The sequence below is a fragment of the Laccaria bicolor genome, genomic scaffold (genome assembly GCF_000143565.1).
Source record: "Laccaria bicolor S238N-H82 LACBIscaffold_18 genomic scaffold, whole genome shotgun sequence".
Taxonomy (NCBI): Eukaryota; Fungi; Basidiomycota; class Agaricomycetes; order Agaricales; family Hydnangiaceae; genus Laccaria; species Laccaria bicolor.
The window spans coordinates 346284-366522 of record NW_001889889.1 but is presented as its reverse complement, the minus strand read 5'-3'; the positions used below and the strand labels follow the sequence as shown (position 1 = coordinate 366522).

General features: G+C 48.3%; 6 protein-coding genes across 6 annotated transcripts; 5 read left to right on the top strand and 1 right to left on the bottom strand.

Moving 5' to 3' along the window:
- Positions 1-1949: 1949 nt before the first annotated feature.
- LACBIDRAFT_300039 (uncharacterized protein) lies at positions 1950-2594 on the top strand (the record flags this gene model as incomplete). The annotated part of the gene is made up of 5 exons (XM_001882876.1): positions 1950-2054; positions 2106-2141; positions 2189-2254; positions 2354-2491; positions 2565-2594. 5 exons carry the CDS (start codon positions 1950-1952, stop codon positions 2592-2594), a joined length of 375 nt encoding a protein of 124 aa, XP_001882911.1.
- Positions 2595-3227: 633 nt separating this feature from the next.
- Positions 3228-3641, top strand: LACBIDRAFT_300038 (uncharacterized protein; the record flags this gene model as incomplete). Its single annotated transcript, XM_001882875.1, has 1 exon — positions 3228-3641. One exon carries the CDS (start codon positions 3228-3230, stop codon positions 3639-3641), a length of 414 nt encoding a protein of 137 aa, XP_001882910.1.
- A 3-nt stretch (positions 3642-3644) lies between these two features.
- LACBIDRAFT_300037 (uncharacterized protein) lies at positions 3645-4991 on the top strand (the record flags this gene model as incomplete). The annotated part of the gene is made up of 4 exons (XM_001882874.1): positions 3645-3725; positions 3789-3926; positions 3995-4116; positions 4205-4991. 4 exons carry the CDS (start codon positions 3645-3647, stop codon positions 4989-4991), a joined length of 1128 nt encoding a protein of 375 aa, XP_001882909.1.
- A 1454-nt stretch (positions 4992-6445) lies between these two features.
- Positions 6446-7567, bottom strand: LACBIDRAFT_300036 (uncharacterized protein; the record flags this gene model as incomplete). Its single annotated transcript, XM_001882751.1, has 5 exons — positions 6446-6671; positions 6753-6826; positions 6875-7147; positions 7212-7512; positions 7560-7567. 5 exons carry the CDS (start codon positions 7565-7567, stop codon positions 6446-6448), a joined length of 882 nt encoding a protein of 293 aa, XP_001882786.1.
- A 1026-nt stretch (positions 7568-8593) lies between these two features.
- LACBIDRAFT_389232 (uncharacterized protein) lies at positions 8594-13611 on the top strand (the record flags this gene model as incomplete). Its single annotated transcript, XM_001882873.1, has 11 exons — positions 8594-8753; positions 8810-8872; positions 8929-8997; positions 9050-9186; positions 9237-9367; positions 9418-9556; positions 9609-9665; positions 9713-11296; positions 11346-12705; positions 12821-12955; positions 13013-13611. The coding sequence occupies 11 exons, from the start codon at positions 8594-8596 to the stop codon at positions 13609-13611; spliced, it is 4434 nt and encodes a 1477-aa protein (XP_001882908.1).
- A 630-nt stretch (positions 13612-14241) lies between these two features.
- On the top strand, positions 14242-14579 carry LACBIDRAFT_300033 (uncharacterized protein; the record flags this gene model as incomplete). The annotated part of the gene is made up of 2 exons (XM_001882872.1): positions 14242-14453; positions 14504-14579. The coding sequence occupies 2 exons, from the start codon at positions 14242-14244 to the stop codon at positions 14577-14579; spliced, it is 288 nt and encodes a 95-aa protein (XP_001882907.1).
- Positions 14580-20239: the final 5660 nt, after the last annotated feature.

Genomic DNA, 20239 nt, shown 5'->3' with positions numbered 1-20239 from the left:
AGGTAAACATGACGTTGCGATTCGCACTGCTGCCATGGGCCAACAAGGAGGTCCTTCATTTGCTTATTTAACTTGTCAACTGAGTCGAACTTGTCTGCTTTATGCAAGGCGTGGGCATACGAAGTCGACTTTCGGGCAAGCTGGTATACAAGAGTGGGAATAATATGGATCTGTCGTCTTGTCTCCTCAAATTGGCGGGAGCAGAGAAAGTTTCCGCCCAAGACGGTGTTCTGTCCAGTATGTTCTGTCTCCTCAAGCTCATCGAAGTGTTTGGCAATGGTATATGCGATGGTCGTCTTGCCAGAGCCAGCTTGGCCGGTCGGTCATCCAGAAGACAGGCGGGCTGTCTGCCGAGATGTCGTTAGCCCATGTAATTATCTCCTCTAAAATCTCCTTGCGAGTTCCTGCAGTGCATGGTTCACGGATCACTGTCGTCGCGCCGCCCCCCAAGTCAGCGTCGTAGATGGCCTTGCGTGCGAGAAGAGGGCCAAGTTTCGTGAGCTGAAGGATGATCAGATGAGATGGATGAGCGATTTTGTAACCTAAGAGGACAATAGCATTGACCTTTTCCTCGTTGATATTGATCTCCAGCGCCATCAGCTTGCTGGGTGGGTAGTTAACTGTTCCACTCACAGCGTAGAACGTGCCGCCGCTAATGTCAATGTCATGAGCATTTTAAAAATATGTGCTCCGGTCATTCAGAGTGGTCGAAGGTGCGCGTAAGAGTTCAGAATGAGGGAGAGAAAGAGAGGGGAGCGCCGGGAGGCCAGATAACCCCACGAGGCGAACGTGCAGAAATGGCTTGGCCGGCCGGCCCGGATTGGACTTGCCGTGTTCAAATACAAGGGGTAAAATGGCACAGAACCATCGAGCAGAAGGGAAATTGACAGGGACTCATCATGGATATCGACTATACCCCGTAAAATTACAGTCTCCAGTGCTGGAGATCGTAAATTGGACCATAATCTCAGGTGAATGAATGCATTTCAGCGAATGAAACGACGAAAGGGTTGAACGCCGTGATTAGCTTGGGATTTCCACGACTGCCGCGCTTTGAGGCTGGAGTTGAAAGTCAGTGGGAACGGGCTCGCCGTTGCAACCCACTGATGGACTGACTCCCGTAACGAGTTGTTTTCTTGGGCCCTTCTGGGAGTGCATTCATATTGACCATATTGCAGTCCACAACTTGCCTAGGAAGATCAAGAGCGACCTCTCGCCAACTTCTGTAGACACGGAATAAAGACATTGGAGGTTCCGCAGACACGTGAATAACCAGAGGAAATCGAGCAGAAACCAAGCAGAAACAGAAAGGAGGAATATTTCCGCAAGGAGGGAAACGTTTGGATGATGGGGAGGACATTTGTTCTGTTAGATCCCATAGTATATTAGTAACCGACAAAATTCAGGTGTTACGCTTTATCACCTTGTCGCAAATGGTATTGGTGACGAGCCACCTAACGTAGGTTTCGGTACCATCAACAACCAGAGGTACGGAATATAACTTTACAGAAGTGGCTCTACTGAATCATATTCAAAAGTAATCAAAAGACATCAGAGTAGTGGAAGATACCCTTTTGTTTGCTCGTTTGGTCGGAGACTGCGGAATCCATATCTGGGCTTGAAGGAAGAGTCAAAAAGCGCGAGCCGTCGGGATGGTGAAGCTAAGTAGTCTCGTTGAATGGAATTTGGGGCGCTGTCCTGCGCTTGAAGCTGAACTTTGAGAGGTCCATCATTTGCTAGAGAAATTTACAGGCGAGAAGAAACAGGTACAAACAGGCTCAATACTTCTGCCATTTCACTATTACTTATCCCGTGTTCGAAGCTCCCTTGCATGAATCAGAACAACGACGAGCACCCTAGCGACGAAACTGCTCGCATCCCTACGTACTTTCTCTCCTCATAGGTGCCAAAAGACCGGCAGGACGACCTCCGACAAGTTCTTGACAGCAATGGGCGACACCTCAGGCTGCAGCGACGCTGAAGGATGCCACACGCATTGTTACGAACTCGCACCGGGTTCGGGAGAGGTGGAGGCTGGGGTGTATGTTGTTATGGTTCGTGTTGCACATTTCTGGAGGAGTGGGTGCTGTTTGACTTGTTTATAGGACCAATGGGTAGATCGGTCGCTTGTGTTGGCAACAGTGAGTCCTTGTATTGTCTACTTAACAGTGTCTAATGTCTTGTATAGACCTCAATTTTACTCACCCGACCCAGCTATGATTTTTCTTTCGAGGTAGTAGCCTGCGCGGCCGAAGTATGTCTACAACTACAATAAACTCCTCCCAATCAAACTAACGTAAGGTTTTCCTTCTTTCGGAAGATAGGGAGTAATGACTTTGGATTGGATTTGCAGGTTTTCCGGAATGGTAAAACGCTCGGAACCCCTGCATGGGTGCTCCACGTCCAGTCTACGGGCATCCTTTCCCGACCACCGGACCAACTCTTGCATCACCCCGTGCCGAAAAAGCCCATAGAGAACTTCTCCCCGCATGTACGTAGCTCTTCACCCTTTTTTCCAATTTGTTACCTCCCCCAATATATGGATTGTGCTGACGACTTTACAGGAAATTACGGTAACGAACTATACAGGTTAAGCCCGGGAGTACCTCAAGAAGCTCATTACCGCCATGGGTGCCACATTCACCCCAAGTATGACGGGAAAAAATACAGTTCTCATGGTGGATGGGGAGAGGGAGTAACACTATGTGATGGACGTGGACGGTCCTGCTCCCGGCGGAGATTTTAGATTCGACGAAAATGAAGATGAAGAGGAGGACATGCACCTGCCTGTGGTCAAGTCAAAACTCAACGGCGCTTTATGGTCAGGGAAGAAAGTACCTGCTACTTCACTCACCATCAAAACCTTCCTCCTCGACTGCTGAGCCCACTACGAGGAAGAACTCCGGTGAAACTCTTCCCTGTTGCTATTCCTTTGAAAATGCCGACGAAGAATAAGGCCAAGGCCAAGGAGCTGGAGCCGGAGTTTCCTCCTTTGTCTCACCTGTCAAAGACGCACAGGTCGAGTCGGCGGAAGAGGAGGTATCTGCGAAGTCGAAGTCAGGATTCATATTCAAGAAGAAGACGTCCACGCGAATAGGTCTGGGAAGGGTATGCGCTAATTCCCCTCCAGTAGCCGAACTGGTGGGCGGAGCGGTATCATTTTCCAGGAACTCACCCAAGTAAAAGTGGTACTCCCCCACTGGTTCGACGATGCGGGGCGCTTGGGTATGGGAGGGCTAATTATCGCGCCGTATGAATGGCCTGACCCCCCACTATTGAAGGGGAAGCATGGGGTGAATTATGGTGCCAAGAAGGATGGAGCACATGATGGGACGGAGCAGGATGAAGTAAAGAAATCGTTGTATGCCACAGCTGTGATGTACACCACTGCCGACGGCTCTTCTCCACCCATTCAACCCCTTTCGCCTGGTGGCGTGGACACGAACACCAACACGCACATCAGTAATGTATGGGGCGGCCGCCGCATCTTGCTCAGCCGTACCCTTCGACTGTTCGCGGGTCGGAGAGACGCCGTCGAGGTGGGTATTCGTCGGTGTGGAGGCGAGATTGCACGATACGCCGGAGATGACGAGGAAGATGAGGAAGACCCTGACGAGGAGGTTCAAGAACAAAAGGAGTGAGAGATGGATAGGAAAGAGGCGGATGCACTGAAGGAATGCGATATACTTGTTACGAGGTGGCGGAGTGGGAGGCCTTACGTTCGCGTAAGTTCTTCTGTTCAGTTGTTTCGAAAAATAGGGAATATTGACTTTGAATTGGATTGCCAGGCTTTCCGGAATGGTAAGACGATTGGAACCCTTGCCTGGGTATTCCACGTCCAGTCTACTGGTATCCTTTCTCGACCACTGGACCAACTCTTACATTATCCCGTGCCGAAAAAGCCCATCGAGAATTTTTCCCTACATGTACGCAGCTCTTTTTCCAATTTGTTACCTCCCCCAATATATGGACTGTGATGCTAACGACTTCACAGGAAATCACGGTAACGAATTATACAGGCGAAGCCCGGGAGTACCTCAAGAAACTCATTACCGCCATGGGCGCCACATTCACCCCAAGTATGACGGGAAAAAATACAGTTCTCATAGCCGCTTTGTACGTGCCCTTTCCCCTTCTCTTTCCCGTTCCCTCTTTTTCCCATTTTTTTCTTGCTTCCCCTTCTTCCTTCCAATCACTAACCCAGTCCGCTACTCAGCCTCACGGGAACAAAAGCAACCAAAGCCCTCTCCTGGTCTATCCCAGTAGTGAATCATACCTGGCTCGAAGATTGCTTTGTCCAATGGCGCAACCTCACAGTTGGGGTGGAGAAATACATCGTCTTCCCCCCTGGCGTGGATTTCAGCACGCTCCTTGGGGAGAGGGGTGTGGGTGTGGGACGGGGGATCGAGGAAGAGGTGAAGGAGATGGGTGACGATGATGAAGAGTGGGGAGAGGCGGTGCAAGAGGTGGAAGGACCGAGGGGTACGGACGCCAGCATGAGGGTGGTCCAGGGCCTGGTTGATGGGGAGAGGGAGGAGCACTCCGGGATGGACGTGGACGGTCGTTCTCCTGGCGAATTTTGGACGAAGATGAAAATGAAGAGGAGGAGATGCGCCGGCCTGTGGTCAAGTCCAACCTCAACGACGCTTTATCTTCCGGGAAAAAAGTACCTGCTCCTTCATCGTCATCAAGACCTTCCTCCCCAACTGTCAAACCCACTACATGGAAGAGTCCGGCGAACCTCTTCCTTGTTGCTATTCCTTCGAAAATGCCGACGAAGATTAAGGCCCAGGCGAAGGAGCTGGAGCTGGAGCTTTCTCCCCTTGTCGCCAGTTGCGTCGTCCCCTGACAAGTCGCCTCTGACGTCTGCGCCGGCTTCGCCTGTCACGCCCGCACAAGTCAAGTCAGCGGAAGAGGAGGTACTAGCCAAGTCGAATTCAGGCCCCACATTCAAGAAGAAGACGTCCACGCGAACACACGAGGAAAAGTAGGAAGTGTACATGCTGTTCCAACGCATTTTCTTCCCGTGGCCATGGAAAAAGGTGCCTTGCCCTTGGTGCGTGTGGTTCGCGTGGTGATGGGCCTATTCGTAGAGCGCTGCGATGGAGTCGTCGTATGAAGTGACCATGCTAGGTCCAGGAAGGGTATGCGCTAATCCCCCTTCAGTAGCCGAACTGGGGTATTATGTGCAAACGGTTACAATCCTAGAACATAGCAGCCACCCGTTGGTCATCCAGCTCCTGCAAATGCATCTGCGCGTTCGGATGCTGAGTCGGAATAGTCGAGTATTGCCGTCTCTCTTATCTGCCAGTCAGACGGCGCTCATGATTGTACTTGCGTAGAATCTCGCGCTCTCCTTGAGTTATCGCCTTGTCAAACATTAGGATGACCATGAAACTGAAAGTACATACGTATATATACATTATCTCATAAACCGATATCCATTTGATTTTAGTCAAAGGGCATTCATCTGTGCTAGTCTTTCACCGTGAAAATTCATTATAAAGTTGGTAAAGTTATCAGGAATTGAACCCAGGGCTTCAGGAAGCAGGCACACCGCTATACCAAGAAGACAGCCCGTCGCTACGTCAAGCTCAAGGCTTATAAGTCGACATTCACGGCGCCGTAATGAAAAGACTCGACTTTACGAACAAGCCCAGCACCACGGTACCACCACCCGCACCAAGGACATAACCAACACCACGCATATAGCAGTCAAGGCATCTATTCCCACGACCATCAGGAGAAAACGCACTGGAACACCATGGTCACTTCGCACCACCAGTAACAAATGATGTGGCGTGGGTCTTGGTTTCGGCTTGTACGACGCACCCGCCTCTGGCTTTGGCGCAACGGCAGGGGTGACCTCTACCTCGTCTTCCTCCTCCTGCTCTCCTTCGTGTGTTCGCGTGGACGTCTTCCTCTTGTATGTGGGTCCTGACTTCGACTTGGTAGGTATCGCTTCCTCTTCCTTTTCCGTCGACTTGACTTTTGCGGCTCTTATAGGCGAAGCCGGCGCAGACTTCACAGGCGACTTGTCAGGGGACGACTTGACTGGTGACAAGGAGCAAGCTCGCGCTCCAGCTCCTTCGTCTTGGCCTTGTTCTTCGTCGGCGTTTTCGAAGGAATAGCAACAGGGACGAGTTTCGCCGAGCCCTTGCTTGTAGTGGGTTTAGCAGTCGAGGAGGAAGGGTTCGATGATGATATAGTGGCGGGGACTATCTTCCCTGACGATAACGCGCCGTTGAGCTTTGACTTGACCACAGGCCGGTGCCTATCCTCCTCCTCATCTTCGTCAAATCTAAAATCTTCGTCAGGAGCAAGACCATCCGCGTCCATCCCATAGTTTTCCTCCCTCTCCCCATCCGCCATATGCACGTCACCATCGACCTGGCTCTGGACCTCTCTCGGCCCTTCCGGCTTTGGCACCCCCTCCTCCCACTCATCACCATCGTCCCCCATCTCCTTCACTTCTTTCTCGGACCCCCCGTCCCACACCCACGCCCCTCACCCCAAGGAGCATGCTGAAATCCACACCAGGGGAAAGACAATGTTCGTTCTCCACTCCAACTTTGAGGTTGCGCCATTGGACGAAGCAGTAGTCAAGCCAGGTATAATTCGCTACTGGAATGGACCAGGAGAAGGCTTTGTTTGCGTTTGTTGCTGAGAGGCTGAGGGGCGGAATGGGTTAGTGATTGGAAAGAGCGAGAAAAGGAGAGGAGGAAGAGAAGATGGGAAGCAAGAGGAAGAACGGAAGATGGGAAGCAAGAGGAAGAACGGGAGATGTGAAGGGGAATGAGAAGAGGAAAGGGCACGTACAAAGCGGCTATAAGAACTGTATTTTTTCCCGTCATACTTGGGGTGAACGTGGCACCATGGCGGAGATGAGTTTCTTAAGGTACTCCCGGGCTTCGCCTGTATAGTTCGTTACCGTGATTTCCAGTGTGAAGTCGTTAGCATCACACTCCATATATTGGGGCACGTAAACAGTTGGAAAAGAGCTACGTACATGCAGGGAAAAGTTCTCGATGGGCTTTTTCGGTACGGGATAATGCAAGAGTTGGTCCAATGGTCGGGAGAGGATGCCGGTAGACTGGACGTGGAACACCCATGCAAGGGTTCCGATCGTCTTACCATTCCGGAAAGCCTGCCAATCCATCCAAAGTCACTACTCCTGTCTTCCGAAAGAAGCGAAGCCAAGGAAAACTTACGCGGACGTAAGGCCTGCCACTCCTCCACCTCGTAACAAGAATATCACATCCCTTCAGTGCATTCGCCTCTTTCCTATCCATCTCCCTCTTCTTTTGTTCTTGAACCTCCTCGTCAGGGTCTTCCTCATCTTCCTCGTCGTCTCCAGCGTATCGTACAATAGAGCCTCCACACCGACGGCGTCTTTCCGATCCGCAAACAGTCGAAGGGTATGGTTGATTTATTGTAGGGAGACATACTTCGGCTGCGCAGGCTACTACCCCGGAAAAAATCATAGCTGGGTCGGGTGAGTAAAATTGAGGTCTATACAATGCATTAGACAGTGGTAAGTATAGAATACAAGGACTCACTGTTGCATTTTCCCCAACACAAGCGACCGATCTACCCATTGGTCCTATAAACAAGTCAAACAACGCCCACTCCTTTCAAAACATGCAACACGAACTGTAACAACATGTACCCCAGCATCTACCTGCCCCGAGCCCTCAAACCGATGCGAGTTCGTGATAATGTGCGTGGCATCTTTCAGCGTCGATGCAGCTGAACTGTCAAGGACTGGTCGGAGGTCGTCCCGCCGGTCTTGTGGCAGTGATCTCTTTCAAATCTCTTGCAGAGTCCTGGTTAGACTGAGAGACACCCCTCGCCACCAAAAGGCAGTAGCAGTACAGAGTTCGAGAATTTGCGTCATGGTGCAACGATCCGAAGAAAGGTACTGAGTGGATAAATGCGACTCAATTTCGATTTTCATTTTTCCAGCCAGAGCCCATCTCAAGCCAAACCACGCAGAGCGATGAAGAGGCTGGATATAGAGAACGCAAGACCACGCCATGGCAGGAACATGGCAGAAGTCTGAAGAACTGAGCCTGTTTGTGCATGTTTCGCACCGCCTGCATTTCTCTCTCGTCATTCGCCGAAGCATAGGACGGTTTTCTGCCCATAAATTGTAGCGCGCCAAATTCCATTTCAACAAGGAGCCTGTCAACCTAATACAAAGTTAATACTCTCTATCTTCTGGAAGAAGTGAAGCCAGGGAAAACTTACGCGGACACGAAGGTGCAAGGACAGTGTGATGTGACATTCACGTGACGTACTCATCTCTCCTGATAAAACTCTTCTCAAAATACTTTGAGCACGTCAGCGCTTGCTGGGTGAAGTCTCTTTCCTGAAAGTCTACATACGGCTACCTTTGAGTTCCCTATTGGATTATTTTGCTCCTTCCAAACTGACAGTGGCAGGATTACTTACTCGTGATGACTGTGGGAATGTAGATCAATGACAGATACCTGATCATACCATGCGGCTGCCTTGCATCTTACCTCTTCCTTGCCTCTCGCTCTCATCTTCACGTTCAACGTTCAGCGCTCAGCCCTCGTCCACTGCACCAATGAAATTAACGAAGAAATTTAGAGATTTACAGAGACGTATTTTTGGCCCTAAACCACCCAAGGACTCAAATTCCAATCGGAGTTCTATCGACACTGCACCTGGCGCTCACGATCCTGGACCAGGAAACGATGCAGGGACTACAGAGCCGACAGCTTCAGGTAAGTTTATTGGGCCCATCTTCGTGTTATTGACAATGGCTCGACCTTTTCTCCAGGCGTCAATGCTACCATGAAACAGAATATGGGACGAGTCAATCTCAATCCTGCCCCCTGTGAAGGTGCGTATCCCATTATTTCAGCTTCGTGGATTATGCAAGTCTGATCCATATCCAAGATGACACGCCGAAGATTCCAGGCCCTTCAGATTCCGGCGTGGCTCCATCTGTACACGACGCTGGAACAGGTGAGTAAAGCCAGCCCCAGTAGATTTTTCACCTTTCCTGAGGCGGTCTCAGCGGATCGAGTCAAAGACGCACTCGTAGTTGCTTGGACCGGCATGGAGATGTTGCTCAAGAAGGTCGAGGGTTGTCTCGACGGAACTCTGGCGAAGGCGCCTGTTGCCGCTATCAACGCCCTCATTGACATAAAAAATGTATGTTGTCAGTCTCAGAGCGCTGTATCCTTACTGAATACCTGCATCAGGCGGTTGGAGACAACAAGGGCGCTACCGAAGAACTTCTCATTCAAACCACTGAAAGACTGCTCGTTGTCGGTCAGGTCGTGAACCAAGATGTCGCCAACTCTGGAAAGTCACGCATGACGACCTTCGCCGAGTAAGTCATTCCCACTCCAAAATTGGATATGAACACCAATGCGCTTGCAGCACTCTTCGCAACGAAATCCACAAGTTGAAGAAAATGTCGGAGAAAGGGACATTTAGACGGGTATTGGAGAACGAAGCAGACAAGGATGCCATCAGTGCGAGCTTGAAACACATTGACGAGGCTACGAAGACTTTCCAGGTCGACGCTATTGTCCTCACAGGTTACAAAGTTACTCATCCGTCTCATCTAGCTTTACCTCGCATGGACCACCGAGATAAAGGTGGATGATATACACTCCGAAATCAAGGTAGACACCAAATTCTTCAACTAGGACAAGCACTAATCGTGCTTCAGCTCACGAAACTTGACCCTCTTCTCGCTCGTAAGGCGATCTACGACGCTGACTTGGGTGACGGGGCGACAGTGACCCGTGAAGCATGCACCGCAGGGACTCGCGAGGAGATTCTAAATAACATAATCGCATGGGCTAACGACATCTCAGCGGACAGCTCGCCTGTCTTCTGGCTGACAGGCCAAGCTGGCTCTGGCAAGACGACTATCGCTTATACCGTTACCAAACACTTCGATGAGCTTAAGGAGACAGAAGATACTAGACGGCACACCGTTTTGGGCGGCAACTTTCTCTGCTCCGGCCAATTTAACGAGACCAGGCGACAGATTTATATTATTCCCACCCTTGTATACCAGCTTGCTCGGAAGTCGAGACCGTACGCCCACGCCTTGCGTGAAGCAGACAAGTTCGACTCGGTCGACAAGTTGGCCAAGCAAATGGAGGACCTGCTTGTTGGCCCATGGCAGCGGTCCCAATCCCGATGTGATGTGGAGCCCCCACCTTACCTCATTGTTGTTGACGCGTTGGACGAGATCGAGGACGATGGAGGGTCTGCGTTTCTTCAAAGCTTACTCAAGACAATCAACGAACGTAGGCTGCGAGGCCTCAAGGTTCTTGTCACGAGCCGACCAGATCCTCGGGTCGTCAAACTCTGCGAAACTTTCTTGTCCAAGGCGGTCTGCCGCCTGCAAGACGTGCCGATTGAGCGTGTAGGACCAGATATCACCCAGTACCTGCAGAGCAAGCTTCCTGACTTCACAGGCAAGCCGGAGCTGAAGACTATGGAACAGCTGGCGGGCGGTCTTTTTATTTCCGCCGCAACCATCGTAAGGTATTTGACACCACGTAAAGATATAACAGAACCTGAACAACGTGACCTACTGAACACGCTGCATGAACAACAATCGTCTTCACCGAGCGATGCATTGCTCATTGACAAGCTCTACCAACAAATCATGCGTGACGCCTTTTCCAAGCTTGACGTCAAACTCTTCAACCGTCGCCTGCGTATTCTCCATACCTTCCTCTGTACAATCGAACGCACGCCAGCGTCTCTTGCTGCTGCCCTCCTCTCTGAATCTCATGGAACTGTGCTCGCCGTCTTGAACGGACTTCATGCAGTGCTCTATCTCAAAGACGGCCAGGTCCTTTGGTACCACACATCATTTCCTGACTTCATCTTCAGTCAGACTCGTTCAACGTTTAAACTCGACGGCCGGGAGATATCCGTGTCATGTAGTCAGGCCCAACACCATGCCTTTCTCACGAAATGTTGCTTTGAGTGTATGAAGGAGTCATTACGATTCAATATTGGTAACATAACATCATCGTTTTTACTCGACGCCGAGGATCCGGAGCTGACGCAGCGGATTGATACCAATATCAAACCGTTCTTGAGGTATGCGTCTCGGCACTGGGCTCAGCATTTGACCCAAACCGATCAGGAGAATGGGGAGGATCTCGGTGACTATATCACTGAGTTCCTTGATATTCGCATTCTCTTTTGGATTGAGGCTATGAACCTACTTGGATCCAGTGGCCAGTGTACCAGAATGCTTCAGCATGTGCGTGAGTGGGTTCTGAAGGTGAGAATATTGTCACCTGAGATACACTACTTCTAAAACTGGTAGTCAGAATATGAACAGGAACAAGCTTGCCACCAACATTGCTGAAGCAGCCAATTTTGCCACCTACTTTGTGGCAAATCCACCAGCTTTGTCTACACCACACTTGTATATCTCAGCATTGGCATCCTGGTCAACAGGATCCACTATGTCTCAACAGTGGAGAGAAAAGTTCCATGGCATCCCATCCTTCACTCATAGGAAGGCTAGTGATGTGCCACTGATCTCAATACAAACACACACACACATTTTATCTGTTGCCTTCTCCACTGATGGCACCTGCATTGTCTCTGGCTCAAGAGACAATTCTGTGCAGGTATGGGATGCATCGACTGGGGCTGAGCTGAAGGTGCTTGAGGGCCACATGGGCAGTGTCTTGTCCATTGCCTTCTCCACTGATGGCACCCGCATTGTCTCTGGCTCAGATGACAAATCTGTGCGGGTGTGGGATGTGTTGACTGGGGCTGAGCTGAAGGTGCTTGAGGGCCACATGGGTAGTGTCTTGTCCGTTGCCTTCTCCACTGATGGTACCCGCATTGTCTCTGGCTCATCTGACAAATGTGTGCGGGTGTGGGATGCATCAACTGGGGCTGAGCTAAAGGTGCTTAAGGGCCACATGGATTGCGTCAGGTCTGTTGCTTTCTCCACTGATGGCACCCACATTGTCTCTGGTTCACAAGACAAATCTGTGCGGGTGTGGGATGCATCAACTGGGGCTGAGCTGAAGGTGCTTGAGGGCCACACACATATTGCTGCCATCTCCACTTATGGCACCCACATCGCTGTCTCTGGCTCAGAAGACAATTCTGTGCAGGTGTGGGATGCATCAACTGGGGCTGAGCTGAAGGTGCTTGAGGGTCACACATTCATTGTCAGGTCTGTTGCCTTCTCCACTGATGGCACCCGCATTGTCTCTGGCTCAAGAGATGATTCTGTGCGGGTGTGGGACACATCAACTGGGGCTGAACTAAAGGTACTTGAGGGCCACACACATTCCATCAGCTCCATTGCCTTCTCCACTGATGGCACCCGCATTGTCTCTGGCTCAGGAGACAAATCTGTGCGGGTGTGGGATGTGTCAACTGGGGCTGAGCTGAAGGTGCTTGAGGGCCACACAGGTAGTGTCTGGTCCGTTGCCTTCTCCACTGATGGTACCCGCATTGTCTCTGGCTCGTCTGACAGATTCTGCTGGGTGTGGGATGCATCAACTGGGGCTGAACTAAAGGTGCTTAAAGGCCACATGGGTGCCATCAGCTCTGTTGCTTTCTCCACTGATGGCACCCGCATTGTCTCTGGTTCAGGAGACACTTCTGTGCGGGTGTGGGATGCGTCGACTGGGGCTGAGCTGAAGGTGCTTGAGGGCCACACAGGTAGTGTCTGGTCTGTTGCCTTCTCCACTGATGGTACCCATATTGTCTCTGGCTCAGTCGACCATTCTGTGGGTGTGGGATGCATCAACTGGGGCTGAACTAAAGGTACTTAAAGGCCACATGGGTGCCATCAGCTCCATCGCTTTCTCCACTGATGGCACCCGCATTGTCTCTGGTTCAGGAGACACTTCTGTGCGGGTGTGGGATGCGTCGACTGGGGCTGAGCTGAAGGTGCTTGAGGGCCACACAGGTAGTGTCTGGTCTGTTGCCTTCTCCACTGATGGTACCCATATTGTCTCTGGCTCAGAAGACTATTCTGTGCGGTTGTGGGATGCATTGACTGGGGCTGAGCTGAAGGTGCTTGAGGGACATACAGATTATGTTTGGTCTGTTGCCTTCTCCACTGATGGCACCTGCATTGTCTCTGGCTCAGCAGACTATTCTGTGCGAGTGTGGGATGCATCAACTGGGGCTGAGCTGAATGTGCTCAAGGGCCACACACATTACGTCTATTCTGTTGCCTTCTCCACTGATGGCACCCGCATTGTCTCTGGCTCAGCAGACAATTCTGTGCGAGTGTGGGATGCATCAACTTGGGCTCAGATGCCAAATATTAATATTTGCACAAATTCACTCAATTCCATCACCTCTCCTGCTGATAACACCTGTATCACTTCAGATGATGAATCTGCACAATTGTCCATTGTAGGTTATCCTTACCCTGCTTGGACCACTGATGGAAAACACTGGATTTGTTCTGCACTTGGTGGATATCGGCTCATGTGGGTGCCAGAGATGGCTTATCCATACAGCATCCTTGTAATTTCCCGCAAAGGGTCTGCCATTGTCAACTTCCAAGGTTCCAAGATTGGCCATGATTGGGCTGACTGTTACACACCCACCTAGACATGGTAGTTTATTCATGTCCTGTGCTTCTGTCATACCAACTTTTATATCCAAATATGCAGATCTTAGGAATCCTATAACAGATCAATTTTCACTACTATCCTCATGTCTATGTAGCCAATTACTCATTGTTTTTATCACTTGAACCACCTGCATTCCCCACATGTCTCATCTCCCTGCTCCACTTGTCAACAAGATATGGGCCAGCACAACCTCAGTACAGAATTTTCAACACACATCATTGTGTTTTTATGAGTCCCCTAAAAGGCCTTTTCTTTAGAAAACAGTGGGGTAAGCAAATGATTAGTACCTGTTAAAAAAGGAATCACTATTATTTAATCAGTTCGCTACCCTGCAGTTTTCAAAAGAAAAGGCCAATTTTTTGACAGTGGTCTGTGGACAAAACACACTTTTTTTTTCTTCCTCTATATTTTTTGTGAAATAAAGCTGGTGATTGTCAAATATTGTCAAAGATTGCTAAAGATTGTCAAAGATTGTTCGATCTCAGAAATATGTGAAGGAAGAAAGCCAAATTTTGTAGACAATCTTCAACAATCTTTTGATTATAGTTCAGCTTTGGCTCCATTTATAACCTGAGATCTTTGGCAATCTTGCATTTTGTAGGTCTGTATGTTTGGTACACAAGCAAAATTGAGACTGAATAATCTTATAAAATCCCCTATAATCTTCCAGATTCTCAGCTTTCCCTCAATCTCAGAATTAAGGGATCTCCAACAATCTTCAACAATTGTTAGGAACCAAGATGATGTCATGTTTGTGTCCAAAGGGACTGGATTTTGGTCCTCGAGGGTGGAAAAATACCATATCACCATTGTTCCAAAGTGAGTTTTTATCTGTTTCACCTGTTGTTGGGCTTAAAAGAAACACCCAGTACAAGGAAATCACCACCTCCATTTTCAAAAGACCATGTTTTGTTGTTCTTGCTGGATGTTAATTTTTATGCCTGAGTGAGGAGCATTTCACTTAGCAGTGAGTTTTCATCTGTTTCTCCTGTTCTCAGGCTTGAAAGAAATGCCCAGTATGAACAAATTTCCATTTCCATTTGCGAAAGACCATGTTTTGTTGTTCTGGCTGTATGTTAAATTTTTATGCCCAGGGGGAGCATTTCACTTAGCAGTGAGTTTTCATCTGTTTCACCTGTTCCTGGACTTAAAAAAACACCCAGTATGAAAGAATTACTATGAAAGACCATGTTTTGTCATTCTGGTTGTATGTTAAATTTTTATGCCCAGGGGGAGCATTTCACTTAGACATGAGTTATCTGTTTCACCTGTTCTTGGGCTTAAAAGAAATGCCCAGTATGAAAGAATCACCATCTGTGACAGACTGTGTTTTGTTGTTCTGGCTGTATGCTCCATTATCAGCATTTCATGATCGTTTCAGTGTTTCTTCTCCAATGCCAAAAGTGGTTGCGAATGTTGATGCTGGCCTGTGGGGAGCCATTCATGATCAAGACTTGGCACAGACATTTTACATGACCATTCCCCTTTCTCTCTACAGCATGTATCAGCTGTTTGTCTCCTGCTTTTTTGACAAGTCACCTTGCCATTCCTCCACCATTTGTGATTTGTTCTCCCCTGATTTTCCCAATTTCATTGCTCAAATGTCTGGGATGTTGGAGTTGACCTTCAAATTGTTCCCAAGGTATCCTGTAATGGAGAACATTGATCGCACTTCTGAAGGCAGGGTCTGCATATTTAGCACTTTCCGCATATGTGGCCCAGCTGTGAAAATCATTGATGAGCTGGAAGAATTGCAGAAGGAAGTGTTTCTTACCAACATTGCAAGTGGAAATATGAGGAGGCATATACAGTCATGCACGTGCTAATGTTACACTGAATTCGTAGACATGAAATAGCAAGACAAGGTGAACATATTTTTGAACGAAACAAAGACAACATGATAAATAGGTATGCTATGTACAATCTGCAATTTATTTGAGGTAAAACAGAGAGGAATTGCGTACACAGTGAAACAAATGGCGGAGAGGCGACCCGAATAGCAATTATGGGCCAATGTTACACATGCCGTGATTGTCGATAAGATCAGCTGATGGGGAGAGATTTACTCATCGTCATCGTTGCTCGCACTGCCCTCACTCCCCGCTTCATCACCGTCACTGCCAGCGTCATCCTCAGCTTCACTGGCATCTAAAACACCAATCCCACCATCCAAAAAGTCCTTCAACTTGGGCCTAGGAATCGCTTTCGGAAGGGGTGTTGATTTTGGCTTTGGTTCAGTAAATTTTTTCTTCTTCTTGACTGCTGCAGCCTTCCTCTTGTCCCAAGCCGCTTTGGTTTGCGTGTTGTTGGCCTTGATAGCATCCCATTCGTCCTTTCACTCCTGATCTACCACAGCCCACACTTCCACCGCTGCATCATAGGCAACCCGTCCTTCCTTCCGTGCCTCCTTTTGCTTCAAAACCTCATGCACCTCCTTCTCCTTGGCCTGCACGAGCTCATAGAAATTGTCGCCACTCAAAAGCTTGGGGAGCCCATCGCCAACAAGCTTGATACCCTTTTTCTTCCCCTGCTTTTCTTCCCTTGCCTCTAGCACTTTCTGAAGCCTCTCAGTATATGCCTCATTCAGAATGTTGGAGGCCTGGAGCTCGAAGGCATGTACCTCTGCACGAGCGTTCCGACTCTCGGCCTCACAAAGTGCTGCAAGGAGGAGGAGCTCGTTTGATGTTGTGGGTTGGATAGTCAATGCGGCAGCTGTGGTGTTTGGGATGGCGGTAACCTAGGCCCTCGTGTGAGTGGTGGTTTTGGGCATAGGATCGGAAGATGCTGTAGTCGTATGGGTGGTGAGATATGCAAGGTTGGTCTTCTTGAGGGCGGCAACAGTGTCCTGGAGGATCTCAAGATGAGTGGGTTTTGTTGATTGAGTGGGGGGTGTGGTTGTTGATTGTGTGGGGTGTGTGGTTGTTGATTGCATTGGGGGTGTGGCTGTTGATTGTGTGGGGGTTGATGTTGGTGGACTTGATGTGTGGTCAGGTGAATGTGGGATGGTTGTGCATGCAGCTGAGCGCATTGTACGTGTGATGGTTGGTGTTGGGATGGGGTTGGTTGATTGTGTATGGTGAGTGGTTGGATTTGATGTTGACGTGGACGGCCCGGGTGCATCCGCTCTCACGATACTTTCCTGCTCTTCGGCAGGGTGGGACTCTGATTCTTCTGGGTCTTCAGAATCTGATTCAGCCTCCTCTAGATCTCGAAGCCTGTGCAACATGTCCACAAAAATCTTTGCTGCATCGGAAGTTTCGACAGGCAGGTTTGCCTCAAGGGAGGTTTCCTTACTTGGAGCAAGCATGTCTGAAGTGATGACATCAGGATTGAAGGGATGGGTGCCAGTCTTGCGAAAGGCAGTTTTGATATTTCTGGGGGTGAGTGCCTGTACGTATGCATTTGTGATGACACTGAGAAAATTTGATTTGGTGATAGCTGTGCTGGTATCCCGCAATAGTTTGTCACACTCCTTGCTAAGAAGAAGCTTGAGAATTGCAAATATTACAACATCGAGACCTTGGTAAATATGGGTGCCATGTGCTGGGTAACAGAGAACAATGATTTGATGGAGGCGCGCGAGTAAAAGGAAGGTGACGGTGTAATGTGAGTTGTGGCCATCAACAACAAGTAAGCGGTGCTCCCCATTTGCCTTCACATGTGTTTGTTCTTTGAAAATCTTCATCCAGGCTGCACCGATTTCGCCATCTGTCCAGCCTTTCTGCTGGTAGCCAATCCTAATCTTGGATTAGCAATGGCTACATGGATAAGACCTCGAGTTACATATGATGCATTCAACAGATTATTTTCTCCCCATTTGACCTGATATGCATTCCCCTTGAAGATGGCGGCAGGAGGTGTGGTTGTTCCATCAGCGCAGATTGTAACTATAACAGTAATATTGTCTCGAGTTCCAGCACGCTGTTGAGAAGGAGCAGCCTTTTTACAGGCGCCGAAGATGTACTCGCGTTCACCACCTCCCTGGGCTTGTATCTCCACCTCATCAGATCCATAAATGTTGTGTGGCTTGATGTTGTATTTCTTGATGGTTTCACCCAGTAAGTTCCACCAGGCTTTGTTTGTGTGAGGGTTGGTGGCATGCCCACACTTGTCCTCAAGAGGGCGAGAGCGGGCGATCTTGATCTTCTCTGTGTTCCGTTGGGCAAAGCAGTAAGTCCAGTTCTGACCAACACCTGTCAGTGGGAACTTGTTGCCAAGACGCGCTTTACAGATGCTGTGAACATGTTCCTTGAGCTGCGCATGACTGAGAGGGAAGCCTTGATCAGCTATTTCAGCAATGAAGGCAATCACAATGTCTTCTTCACCATCACCAAGCCATCTTCAGTCCACATTGGCCTGCTGACGAGTCTTGCCACCTCCTACTAAATGTTTTAGCATCATATGGCAGAGTTTAACATGGTTGCCTGTCTTGACAAAGCATGTATCTTGTAATTCAATGCAAATGTAGTGAAGACCCCAGCAGGGGCTTGATTTGGAACTTTTCCGTGTCTGTTCTAAGCGGTAGGCAGAAATGGCCTGGAGCATCCACGCATCGTGGAGTCGCTTGGCAGCAAGATGTTTTGTGAGGTCAGATTTCGCTTGACCAGCCATGGAGAATGTCTGGGAGGGCGTTGGAGAAATTTCTAAGTTGTTGGGCAGTGTATATGAGTCCGTTGAATGAGCCTCATTGCAGCTGCTAGGCAAATCTCATGAGAGCAATCTACTGTGCTAAACTCTTGCAGGCCTTCTGAAACTTGTTCCAGGCATTGAGGTATGTTCCATCTACATGAATAATGAGAGTTTGGACATGAAAAACATGTTCTTTTTGCATAGTCAATCAAATAGAGTTCAAAACATCGAAATTGGCACATCACATTGATAGATCAAGCAAATTTAATGAGTACTGAGGGTCTTTTCGTATGCACAAACTTGATAACCTATTTTACATTACATAGAACTATTGATTGCAAGAAAAATCAGGTCAATAGCTGCATCTATTCACACAGGAGAGCGCAAAAACTGTCAAAGTGTAACATTGAGTGATTAGGTAACATTAGCCAGTGGATGACTGTAGGTGTTGCAGTGAAAAATGATGAAAAAGCCATAACAGAGACCTGTAAGCATTTTTTTCAACTCATCTTTCACTATTGGATCATGAACACTGAAGTGCTGCCTTCTACACAGCCCCCCTCTCCCCCATCCCATTCACAGTTTGGTACATCCCAAATTTCTTGGGAAACCTCTTGATGACTATGCTCTTTGCTGTTACAGATCCATCACTTGTCCTCATGTGTGCAAGCTTTACATTGGTATTTTACAATGCTGTGTTGACTCTTGAGGATCACTAAGACATTGTTGTCAATAGTGTCAAGAATGGAGCAATCCCTAATGTCTATGATCTTGACTATTGCAGACCATTTTCAGAGGTTTGAAACCCATTTTCCTTTTTATGTTCAACTTGATATTGACACACATTGGACAGGCTCAAATCAAGCCATGCAGAAGAGCTCAAGTCAATACGATAAGGGACAGAGGGATGGTTGAAGTAGTGTTGCCGCAGCTTCGGCTTTTAGCTGGTTCAAGCCACAGCCGAGCTGAGCCGAGCTGATTGATCTGGCTTGGCTACTGCTTGAGCCAGCTAGAGCTGGGATTTTCAACCTCATCAACCACACATGCTAGCTCATTCGAAACAAATAAAATTAGCTTTTGTCTGTACATGTTATTCAACTAGTAATAGAATATACTTTAAATGAACCTAAGATCATAGAAAATAGCTAAGAATTGCCTGAGACGGTGTGACAGAGTCACACACCCCAAAACAGAAAATGTAATATATCTCTGGAACACGGACACGAGAACCTCTCATCTCTTTGGGACCTTCAAACTACACTAGAATATGTTTTAAACAAGACATAGATCATAGGAAACGATGGAAATTTGACTGACCTAGGGTACTCACTCCCCAAAACAGAAAATGTAACATATCTCCAGAACGTGGACACGCGAACCTCTTGTCTCTTCAGGACCTTCAAACTACACTACAATATGTTTTAAACGAGCCCTAGATCATAAGAAACAATGGAAATTTGACTGACCTAAGGTACTTGCTCCCCAAAACAGAAAATGGAAGATATCTCCAGAATGCGGACACGCAAACCTCTCGTCTCTTTGGGACCTTTAAACTACACTAGAATATGTTGTAAAATAGCCTTTAATGAAGGATGGTGATGGAGAACTCACAAAGATAGAGTACACCCTGCTGATGAATCATAAAACTTAGCATGACAGATATCTCAAAAGTATGATGGCAGATGCCTCTCGTCTCCTCAGGCTCTGAAATCAACATCAAATAGCTGGTAATCAACACTTATTTGGTAGAAAACGGTACAGAACTGACCAAGATACAAAATAGCCTCATGGTGTTTATCCAGTACCTATTACATGTTTCTTAGGGCTATTATTGGGCTATTCTGGTACCCATTCTTACGTTATACTATGTGGAGTTCATTTACAATTGATATGGTACACTACTCAAGTTTACAGTTAAACATAAATTAGGGGAGAAGAGGAGAAGGAAAGCAAAAGAGATGTGACAGATGCTGATT